The sequence below is a fragment of the Pinus tabuliformis genome, chromosome 9 (genome assembly GCF_031772625.1).
Source record: "Pinus tabuliformis cultivar Carrire ecotype Pingquan chromosome 9, CPIR1, whole genome shotgun sequence".
Lineage (NCBI taxonomy): Eukaryota > Viridiplantae > Streptophyta > Pinopsida > Pinales > Pinaceae > Pinus > Pinus tabuliformis.
The window spans coordinates 811,256,631-811,269,033 of NC_142307.1; the positions used below are offsets into that span (position 1 = coordinate 811,256,631).

General features: G+C 30.3%; 1 protein-coding gene across 1 annotated transcript; it reads left to right on the plus strand.

The window, feature by feature from the left end:
* The first annotated feature begins 5,446 nt into the window (after window positions 1–5,446).
* LOC149151276 (uncharacterized) lies at window positions 5,447–6,506 on the plus strand. The gene is made up of 2 exons (XM_089445763.1): window positions 5,447–5,532; window positions 5,716–6,506. Exon 2 carries the CDS (start codon window positions 5,788–5,790, stop codon window positions 6,268–6,270), a length of 483 nt encoding a protein of 160 aa, XP_089301889.1. The 5' UTR covers window positions 5,447–5,532; window positions 5,716–5,787; the 3' UTR covers window positions 6,271–6,506.
* Window positions 6,507–12,403: the final 5,897 nt, after the last annotated feature.

Sequence of the window (12,403 nt, forward strand, 5' to 3'; positions counted from 1 at the left end):
GTTAAAAAATCATGTAAAATATATATATACCATGGATGTTTGGACACCTATTCGAAGTTGAATGGTGGGAGAAATATCCTAGTGGGTGTTGATTTGGTTTATTATGGATTAGGAAATTGGAAAAGGAAATGGCTAAGGCTTTGGAAATGCAAAAAAGAATTTATGGAATATTTATTTATGAAAATAATGGAAATTAGGTGAAAAGGAAGGCAAAAGGTCACAGGTTTCATGTGAGCATAAAAATGAAGGAAAGTAATGGAAAATGAAGAAAACGGAGGCCTTATTAACAAAAAGGCTTATGAGGATTAGTGGGCAAGATTTGGTCTGTTGAGTTTTCGAGCTCTCTCACTATTCTCTCTCTCTCTCATATTCTTGGATACTTAGATTTTTCTTGGAACACTCTTGGAGGGTGTGGCATACTTCGGATTTTTGGAGTAAGAAAGCAAAGGAAGAGTAGAAAAGTGCGAGAGGGCATCAGGATCAACAACTCAAACAATTTTTCTTGTAGGTACCGAGTTGCATGTATGTTTTCCTCACTAGTTTTGGCATGCATGACACATGGATGTGGTTTCTTGGTTATGATTTCTCACTCGCATGGAGGATTGTTTGGATTGACAGTGGATTTTCCTAACCTTGCCATTTATTGGATAGCCATGGAGATTGTGAGTTTCTTTCCTTGCTTTTTTTTGTTGGTTCTCATGTTTCCTTAGCTTGGGTTGAGTTATTAGTTCCTAGAATCGTTGGTTGGAAAAACGCTTTGGGAGTCTTGTAACAACTAGGGTTGAGTTACTAGTCCTAGAAGCCTTGGTTGGACGAGTGCTCTAGAATCCTTATAACAACTTCGGTCGAGTTACTCGTCCTGGATGCCTTGGTTGGATAAACAATCTAGAAGCCCTTGGTGGGTTGAGTTACTAGTCCTAGAAGCCCTGGTTGGACAAATGCTATGGAAGCCCAGAAAATGTTTTGGGTTGAGTTACTCCTCCTAAAAGCCTTGGTTGGAGAAGCTCTCTAGAACCCGGTGGGAGCCATGGGTTGAGTTACTAGTCTTGGGAGTAGGGTTGGAATAAATGCTTTAGAGCCCCGAAAGTCTAGGATAAATACCAATCTGATCATGGTTTTTTGATGTTCAACCGCGAGTTTGAATCATCGTTTGATGGGTTGAGGTGGATAACCTCTGGAAGCCGTGGATGGTTCTTTATTGATGTAAGCTATGATAGACCACATTCGTGCTTAGAATATGGCATGAGTGTCAATGGCGAAAGAGAGATTTGGCTCAATCATTTTATGATCGGGTGGAATGTGGAAGTCCCATTCCGAGTTTCGTTTTTGCATCATTAATGAAAGTTTATTTCTCATGGTATTTCTATGATTATTTTTATGGATTATATGTGGTATATATGGTTCTATTTTCATTAGTATTTTTGTTGCTATTATGCTATTTATGTGTATGTTTTATGACAACAACTATGTATGGATCTCATCCTGTTTTTACTTATAAATGAATGAACAATGTATCTATAACCTAATGGATGGAATGGTAGTTAAAGTGATAAGGAAACAATGCTTCATGGAAAATATTAGATAAGTATGAGACCCCTATTCTTACATCTATTATTTACACCTATAGGGTGCATATTTACTAAGCTTTTGACAAAATGTCTATTACGGTTACCCTTGGTTAGGTGAAGCCCTTGAGAAATTTTTGTGTTAGAAGGTTTGACTTAGTGTCATTTATTTTCTTGGAAAGTCTCATCAAGTTCTAGGCATTGGTTTGGAGACTAGCCTTGAAAATGTGGCTTAAATCTCATAGTCTCTGGCATAGAACTAGCTGAAAAAGATTGTAGCATCTCGCTTGCAGGTATTTTGGGAGTGACTATAGGATTCTAGTTGCATGCATACCTTGTCATGGGAGTGAATTTGGGTTTAATTCATTGAAATGCTAGGTTAACTCAGGGGTTGGGCACTTGGACTAGTGGATTAGCTCCTGGGGGTCTTGAAGCACTTGAGGAGGTCTGTAAGATCTTGTTTTGTTGACTACGTTTCCTTAAGGTTACCTAGGAGGTTCATTGTTATCATAGTGGCCTCTCATGGCATGTTTACCCCAACTCGCTAGTTACTTGGGTAGATGTGGGAGGAGCGTGTTACACTTTGTACTGAAGGGTAAGAGAAACTAGTATGTAAGTTAAAAAAAATGTACATGGGTCAAAATAGTCACCAAGGATGTGGTATCACAAATTTGATACACATAGATACATGGACTTAGTTTCACAAGGAGAATAGAACATCATTGTGTGTATTTTAAATTAGTTGGTGATCGTGTTATTTATTTAGTCTTGTATATGAATGATATGTTGCTAATTAGAAATGAAGGAGAAATTATCGAGGATGTGAAGACCCAATTGTCCTCTAAATTCATCATGAAGGATGTTGGTAATCCAAACATTATTTTCGGTGTGAAAATTAAAAGAGAATGGGAAAATATGAAACTCTCGTTAAATCAAAGGAAGTATGTTGATACAATATTACAAAGGTTTCATATGCATGATAGTAAACCAGTGAAGGTTTTTATTTTTGTAGGTGTAAAGCTATCTACAGAATAGTTTCATAAGGCACAAGAAGAGGAGGAGGAGAGGTGTTGTGTTCCATATGTGAGTGCAGTAGGAAGTTTGATGAATGCAATGGTCTATACTAGACCACACATTGCACATGAAATGGGAGTATTGAGTAGGCTTATGTCAAAACCAGGGAATGATGATTGAACAATAGTAAAGTAGAATTTTAGGTATCTGCATGGCACTAGTGATTATGGTTTGTGTTACCAAGAAAGACTAGGATTGGACAAACTGTTGGACACACATGGTTTTATTGATGCAAACTAGGCTGAAGATTTGGATAATAGAATATCTATAAGTGGGTATGCGTTTCACCTATTTGGAGGAGCAATCAATTGGACGAGCAAGAGACAATATGTAGCAACAATTTCAGTTGTAGAAGTTGAATGCATGACAAGCACACATGCAAGAAAGGAAACAATTTGGTTACAAATATTGTGTTTAAGTATGAGGTTGGTACAATAACCTATAAGGATAGATTATGACAAAAAAGGTGTAATTTTCTTATTGCTTATCAATTGAAGGCAAAACATATTGATGTTTAGTATCACTTTGTGAGGGATATGGTCAAAGACAAAAATTTGTTACTGGAAAAGGTGGACACTTTGAAGAATGTTGCAGATGCATTGAAAAAATAAGTAAACACTGAAAAGTTCTCTTGGTATAGAGAAACAATGGGCATTATTTCCCTAAATTATTGATTGTGTGCTCCTTTGAGCCCCTATGTGCAAAGAAAAAACAAGTGGGAGAATGTTGGTTGTGTGTTATATTCTTTGCATGACATATATGCAAAACATATAAAGGGGGGTTTGAAGGGTTGAGTGATTTTGTGCATCGTTTTAACATGATGGTTTTCCTCATGGTTTTGTAGATCTGGTCAAATAAACTACGATTACGTTTTAATCCAGGGTTAATAGATTGAGGGTTTATGAATGTTTCATCATGTATATAATGTGTTATATCATTGAAAAGAATATAATGAAAAACAAGTTTGTATATATTTTCTCTTTTGGCCATTACATATTTTTTTTTTTTTTTAACAATTTATTTGTAGATATTATTTTTACATAATTAAAAACTTCAAAATAAAGTTAAAAAAATAGTTCGAGAACAATTATCCTCATTAAATTATAACACCTTTTTCTAAGTATTTATTTTTCTTTAACTCATATATTATTAATAATATTTCATATGGTTTTTTTAATATCTTTAAAAAAAATTGAAAAATGTAATTATTTTCTTTAATAAATAACTAAATAAATATGAGAAATAAAATCCCCCTTTATTATAATTTTTTCCCATCACATTTTCTTTATTAAAAAAATTTTCCTACTCTAATATACATTGCAAATTACTTATAATCATAGTATCTAAATAATAAAAAATAACTACATAGTTTTTTCCATACATTTCAAGACTTAACTTCACAGTTTTTGCTTTAAACTAAATATAGATTTCAAAAGTTTACACATCTCTATGGGAAGAACAAACTAGATGGATCTCTATATTTTCTTAGACTTTTTGTTTTGATTACTCTATTTATGTTGTGTCCATATTATTATAACAAATTAATAATATTAATTATTTACAATGATTTCAATAATTTAGTTATTAATATAAAATTTTGAAATAATTTTATAATTAAAAATATATGAATTTTAATTAAAAAATTTATAAATTAATTTTTTTTTTAAAATAGACTTTAATAATCAATTGTATATATAAAAAAATAAACTCCTTTCCCAAGAATTTAAACACTATTTTAATATCACAAAGAAACAAACAAAAATTCAAACACTAATATACTTTAAAATTAATTTATTATTCACTTATTATATTATATACATTTCAAAAACATCACGGGTCTTCGCATGAAATGCATGTGAAGATAAACCAATGTAAAGTTTGGAAAACAAATTCATTTTTATGTTCAACGTTTTCGAAACATGTATTCAATATATTATTTCATATCCCACCTTGAACTTTGTGATACTTTGAATCCTTGCCAAAAGGACATTTAACAACAATGTCATACCATGGGAATCGCTACAAAATAAAATATTCATTTTGATAAGAATATGAAATTGAAATATCTAATCCTTCCCTCCCATCAGCTTTACTAGAGGGAATCATTTCTGAACTCAACCTTTGGCGTTTTCACCCTAGACTTTTGTAAGTAGGAAAGGAATTTCAATTCTAAGACATTTCTTTAAGTTGATGGTTTATCTCACTATTTCATATTTTTATTTTTTATTTAAAAATAAGTTGTAAGTTAAGATTTTTAAAAATAAAGTATTTATTAAACTTAATAATTATATTTTATCAAAAATATATTAATGTTCCGGAATGTAATAATGTAACAAATAAATTTTCTATCAAATTCTATCCCTATATTAATCACAATATAATAATAGATAATTTGTTTATCAAAATAAGTAATTTGTTTATCAAATTCCATCCCTATTTATATATCAATCGCAATATAACAAATAATTTACCCAATCACATTTCATCCCTACATACCAATCACGATGTAACAAGTAATTTGCGGATCAAATTCCATCCCTACTCATATGTATTCTGGTTGCTGACAGATTGTTCGACGACCGGCTGACGTAGAAATGCTAACATCATGTGCATGACGTATGAATAGTAGCTGAGAAACAGCTATCTCCTCGCTTTGAATTGAATAATTTCAGCAGAGCAACGAGCTTTGATTGGACCGAAGAGCAGAATGACTGGCACATCCATCCTTGAGTTCTATCTGCACTCAACCACCAAGATATTATATAGATTTTCCTTCCTGTAACGTCCCTTTATCTTCTCGCGCTTCATTTTGATTTTTCTGAATTGATGCCATAGTACAGGGTATGCATGTGCGCTGATTCCATTATTTTCTGTCCCATTCTGCTGATCGCAGGTTTTCAAGTTAACCTTTACTTTTTGCTCTTCGCAATAATGTTTCTTTCAATTTTTTCTTTCCCTCATATTATATTTCTGTAGTTGGGTTTTACACAAAGCCAGTGAAATATAGATGTAATTTGCTCTGAGGTTTTCCATGTTTGTTCTGTCTCTGAAGTTTTTTGACTTGTGACTGTTACAGAGCTAGAAGGATATTGATCACTCTATGATTTCATTATTCTTAAATCGACAGTAAAGTATTTGTGTTGCATCCATGGATTTCTGCAAGAAACCCAATAGATTGCTGGAGTTGGAATCATGTAGTTTGGGTCAAAATGAGGAGCACTCTCAAAATGAAATAGGTCGACTGGAGGCCAAACAGCAGCGAGAGGAATCACTTGAAAATTCTGGGGACGATTTCGAGGAATTTGTTGCTTTGATGGAGAGAATTCAATATATGAAAACTCAGCACATGAATTTTGGTATTTGGGAGAAAATGGTCAGGGGAGAAGATCTGGGTGTCAAAGTTACAAAAACCAAACGACCCTGTCTGCCATCGTTCCAGTGGGAAGACTTTTGTGTAGTTAACGATACCATGTCTGCAGAACAGGATGTATGTGGAGTTTCTGCAAAAGATAATCCGAGCAGTTATGAAGAGAAGGGAAAACAAAGCATCCAGCCTGCTCAGTATCTTAAAACGGGTTCTTCTTCTGCTGAAAGCTTTGATCTGAACGTAGAGGCTTCATCGAATGTTTGAATGGTCTGAGTTAAAATAAGTTGTTTTCATAAAAGTGAGGACTGTTTCTTTGCCAAACGCTTGTTTTGATCTGAAGGCCGAGACTTCAATGAATGCTTGAATTGTATCAGTCATTTAGGATAAGCTAATAAGCATGAATTTAATATTTTTCTTCTTTCGTTTTGTTTTTTTAAATGAGGTGTAGATCAGTTAGTTTGCTTGGGTTTAGTTTTTAGATTTAAGGTTAAAAATTTTATAGGGAGAGGTGGAGGATAGAATCTATTTGGGGATTAAAACTATCTCAAGGGTAGTTGACCAAGTTTCGCATAATCCTGGTGATAAACATCCCATTGTGGGTTGATCCTTCTTCTTCCATCAAACAGGTGATAAACATCTCATTGTGGGTTCATTGTTCTTCTTCCATCCAATAATCAAACTCACAGAGTCTGAGTATTATTTTTCTTCATTCCAATAAACAAGTTTACCCAAGTTAATCATTTTTCTTCCATCCAATAAACAGATCGACAAGACTTAGATTCAGCATAATCAAAAAAATAATACAAGACACTTGCTCCTTGCTCCAATATACTTGAATATATTTTTACAAGTATTTGTAAATCTTATGAATTGAAGATGTTGTCTGTTTAATTGAATATTAATCATTACTTTATATTTATTTATTTTTCAATAAAATCTTCAGTGTTCCCCTCGTTTCCTGAAATTCATTAACTAAATAATGAGTTTTTCCTTTTTTCTTAACTGAGGATTGCGTTTTTGGCCAACACTTGTTCTGATCTGAACGTAAAGGTTTTATTGAATGCTTAAATTGTATACTTAAATTGTATAGATTATTTTAGTTTCATTTTAATATTATGCAAAAAGTAGTAATCTAGTAATTAGAATATTTCATGGTACTTAATATTTGCCATGTTTTAGTGGATTTAGTCTCTAGGTTTAGGGTTCAAATTTCATGTGAAGAGGTTGATAATAAAACCAATTTTAGGAATAAAATTTTCCCTTGCATAATTTTGATGATAAACACCTTAATTTTGATGATAAACACCCTATCCAATATACACGTCTTTTTTTTTTCAAAGAAGAACCCTCACCTAAATTCATAATTCTTTCATCCAAATTTACAGATATTTTTACAAATATATATAAATTTAATAAATTAAAAATATTCTCTATATAATTAGATATTGATCAGTGTTTTATATTTCTTTTTTAAATAAAATTTTGAAAATGTTCCACTCATATCTTGGAATTTGGTGAGGAAATGCGTTATTTTTTGGCTCCAAGTTACATTAAGCTTATATTGAAATTAATTTTAATATTATATAAAAGATGAGTATAAATTAAAATCAACTTTATGGAAAAAAAATATACCCATATATCTAGTTGTAATCAAATGCTTATAATCAAGATTAAAAAATTAATTTTCAAAATTACAATTTTTACTCACAATTTTCTCTCACGTTCCATCTCCATGACATTTTAACTTTTGACTTAAATAATATTAAGCTCACTTACTTAATATTACCATTATCAATAATGGTAATTTTATCTTCAAAAATTTGTTAAATTAATGGAATTAATTAAATAAATTAAATAAAAATTTAATTATAAAAATTAAAAACAAAATTTAACATTTTGCTAAATTGACAAACACAATATTAACATAATTATATAAAATAACAAACACCATATTATTCAAGATTCGACAAGTTAATCAAAACTGCGCTTTAAATGATTTCAAAAAAAGATGTAATACGTTCATTTATGCAGGGATTTTAGATTTATCATGTTTTTAAGTTTCAATTAATACACTAAGATCAATACTATTGAGTATTTAACTCATGGAAAATCACTATAGTTTTAAAGAGGATTCAAAGTGTCTTCAATTTAAATTTATCATTTTTATTTTGGTTTTTATTTTTAATAAGAATTTTTTATTTTTAATGATGGTTAATTTTTTTTTATTTTTTTTTATTTTTATCTTTTAAACTTCAATTTTTAGTTCAATTTAGTTTTCTAAGAAAATTTCAGTCTATAAAGAATCCTAATTTTTTTAGGCTTGAATATTTACTAAATATATATAATTTATGGTCATTACAACTTACTTTAATATGAATTAGTTTATGTCTATGTTCCAATATTTTTCCTACTTTTTTCGTTGCTATGAATCAAGTTATTTGAATTTGTAACTTAATTTTTAATTCTTCTTTTACTATTTCTCACATATAGTCATCTTTTCCCTCTTCTATACCCACAATTATAAGATTCTTGACTCCTTCATGGGACTCATTATCTACTTGAATTAATTTGTTCATTTCCTCTTTGTAATGTATAATTCTATTAAAACTTAATTATCATATTAATAAAAAATATTAATAATTTTTACCAAAATAAAATTGTCCTCGTGTTTTTTTCTATATCTTATCAGCATTAAAATTTAAATGTTATAATCGCCTTATGTATGAGTTGAAATTAAATATATATTTACTATATATTCTTATTAATACAATTAATTTATCAACTTAGATGGGTTTTAGATTTTTTTTTAAAGTCGATAAAGAATTCATATTATATTTAAATAATAAATAATTTATATTATATTTAAATGAAGATAATTGTACATGGGTTTTTGTTGGTTTGCCATCAAAGAAAAAGAAAAAATAAATTTTCTTTTTTGTTAAGAAAAATAATTTTATTTAGTAAAAATGTATAAAAAAGAAATTATTTATATAATCAATACTAAATTTATATAATTGACATTTTATATAATTGACATTTTCATAACGAAATTAAGAAAAGATAAATACTTTATAAGAAAAACCCATAGTAAGCATAAAGGCTATTTAAAACTTAGATAGTGGCTTATTGGCTGGAGCTTTTAGTTATAATCTTATTTTTGTCATATATATTACATTTTAATTATTTATATATATATATATATATATATATATATATATATATATATATATAACGTTTTTAATTTTATATATATATATAAAACACTTAGTTGGCTCTTAATTGTAATTGTACTTGTAGTAGAATAGAGTTTCTTTTATTTATATATTCAAGTTATGTTAGTATTGGTTTTCTAGCATTTGGTATTAGTATTAGTGCTTGTGATCCTAGGGTTTTCCTCTTTCAATCAAGTTATATTGGTATTTTTATATAACCTTTTTAACGAGAAGTTTTAAATAGTGAAACTTTGCATGTACCGAGGATAAATATTAGGATATAACGAGTCAAAATTTCAATATCTGGTTCATTATACTTCTGTTAATATAACCTATTAAAGATAGGATTTGTAAACAAGTCATATGTTTTTTTAGGGTGTGTGTTGGGCGGATTTCAAATTGTGAAAAATTGAGGAGATTGATGAGAAGTATCATGGTATAATGGTTCAATATACTTTAAGATATAGTTTGTGACTAATCCTAAATTAGTGTTAAAAGAGTCATCTGGAATATTTTTGGTGAAATTTCAGGCCTTGAATTTTTTAAATCTTGAGGAGACAAAGAATTATGTGTGGAAAAAAATTCATATTGTGAATAATTATACCTTATGAGAAATACAAGTGTGGAAGATATGCTTTTTGACTAGTCCTAAAACTAGTATCAGACTAGTCATTTGAAAATTTTTTCTATGACAATTTTTAAGTGAAGCTTGATACTGCGAATATCTCAAGGGATTAAGAAGACATATTAGAGTACTATAGGTTGAAATTTTAGACCTAGAGGAGCTGAAACTATTAGGACAAAGATTGAACATCTGAATAGTCTCCAAATTGGGGTTTGAAAGGTACATAACCTACAATTGACATAACTTGTATTTTGGAATTTGGCGATTCAAAAATTATGATAAAGAGAAAAAATGGGAGTATTATTGTATTTTTTGTTGTATTCTCACATGACTTAAAATTATGCTTCAAAATTTACTTCACTAACTAAACTTGAAGAGAGGTCAACCTTGAATGAAGAAGAAAAAGGTGAAGTTTTTCACTAAATTGAACAGATGGTAAAGAATATGGAAAGGAAGATGGATAAAAAATGGAAGAATTGAAAATTTCCATGTTTTTTATCCTTTTATATATACTAGATGACATAATCTTTAAAGGAGACATAAATACATAACGAGGTCATGAGAATGTGGAAAAAATAAAGATTGAATCCCAGAATCATGATAATTTATGAGTTCTAAATTCACATCATCAAGTGTTCAAAATGGAACAAAGGAAATACTTAATTTGTAATATTGATATGAGGAAGTTCTATCGAAATATTCCTATAACATGGATATAACAGATGGAGAAGCTATTTGATCTATACCATGTGCCAACCTTACAAAATGTAGTGCTTGCATCATTGTATTGAGAAAATGATCAATTTATCTACTATTACTTGTTTTATGAAAGCAAGAAGGATTCTATTTTATTTTGGCCCATTTTTATAGATGAGTTGATAACACATTATGCGGATATTAAGTGCATTACATTCCTTTATCAAGTGATAAATATTCAACAAGGAGTTATACATATAGAACATACTCAACAATCTCAAAAACTAAGTCTCAGGGTACAAAACATTTCATAGGATAATTTGTTTGATCTCTTTAAGGGAACTTTAAATGGGAGCATCCAACATGAAGTGCATACCTTATAACCTAAATCCCTAGAGCATGCTTTTAATCTCGTAAGAAAAGTTGAAAGTATAAATATGGATACTGCAAGCGTGGTCAACTTACAACTATAAATAGCACCATTTTACCTCTCTTAATGTCATTCAACTGATAAGATTGCCACCCCAACAAATGGATGAAAGAATAAAAAAGGGACTATGTTTTAACTGTGAAAACAAGTACAGTAACGGGCATACACGTGCTGAGAATAAATTATTCTATAGAGACTATGAATAAGGAATAAGATCAAGAATTAGAACAATCACAAGGTCTCTGGATAGAAGAAGCTACTTGTTGAAAGTAGTTTTGGAGTATTGAGATCACACGTAGGAAAAAGGAGATGTAGAGTACAATGTGTAGAAGAGTCACACAAACGACGGAATCAAGCACACAAAAACAAGCATGGAAGGAAAGAACTAGTTCAAAATAAATAACAACTTCAAAACATCTGATGGTAAACTATGATAAACCTCATAGTATGTGTAGGTAAACTATTTTCAGTTGAAAACAGATTGGCTGAATCTGCTATGGTAATGATGGAGCTGACTCAACATTGGTTGAGGGCATGGGGAGTTTTTTAGTTAGTTTTTCTAGAAGGACATTGAGACTTTTAGAGAGTTCTATCATATCATGTTGAGTTTGATTATATTTTATGTTTTAGGATCTATTCTATTCAATTTTAGATGGTGGATGTGCACCAAAGAACATTTAGCTAGGTTTTTTGAAGTGTCCAATGGTTAGCATTGTATTTTTGTGTATCAAGGAGATCATTAGGTTGGTGAGCAATGAGATCATAGGGAATTAGGTCTTTACTCTATAATTTGTCATCATGAGTTAATGAAACATGCATTGGGTTAGTTATGTGCTATGTTGTGATTGAATGTTGTAATGTGGTTGCTATTTCATGCTTGTTCCTTTGCTTGATAATATTTTACAATTTGTAAGGAGAATTATTCTTGCCAATAAATGTTTATGAATTAGCTATGCATCAAGGTTGATACATGGATAGACTGTCGATGTGAATTATGCTTCAATTGAGAATTTCATATGGGTGAACCTTTAACTCTATTGAAGGCTTCAAAGCCCCATTTCTTTTCTTTTTCTATTAATGTTTTTGTGTCTATTTTGATATTTGGTGTAAATGGTGTAATTCATGTTAATTTAGTAGCTTAGTGATAAATTCCAACAATGGGACGAGACTCCTCTTTTCAAGGGGGACTAATTTTGGCTATTGAAGTACTCAATTTGGACAAAGGGAAAGTGTATTTTTGAATTAAATTCCACATATGCATACTTGATCAGGTTGACTGTAAAGCAAGATGGACACCCTTGGAAACCTATAAGTACAAGTGACCTCGACCTCATTTAGACATAATCATTATGATCATTTATTCTTATTTCTTTTGGTTTTGCTTGCACATGTCTTCGATGGTTTGTGGAAGTTCACTTGCCTAGGTTTGAAATT

Excerpts from the sequence above, each read along its gene's own strand:
- LOC149151276 (XM_089445763.1), top strand. The coding sequence starts at position 5,788 with ATGGATTTCTGCAAGAAACCCAATAGATTGCTGGAGTTGGAATCATGT.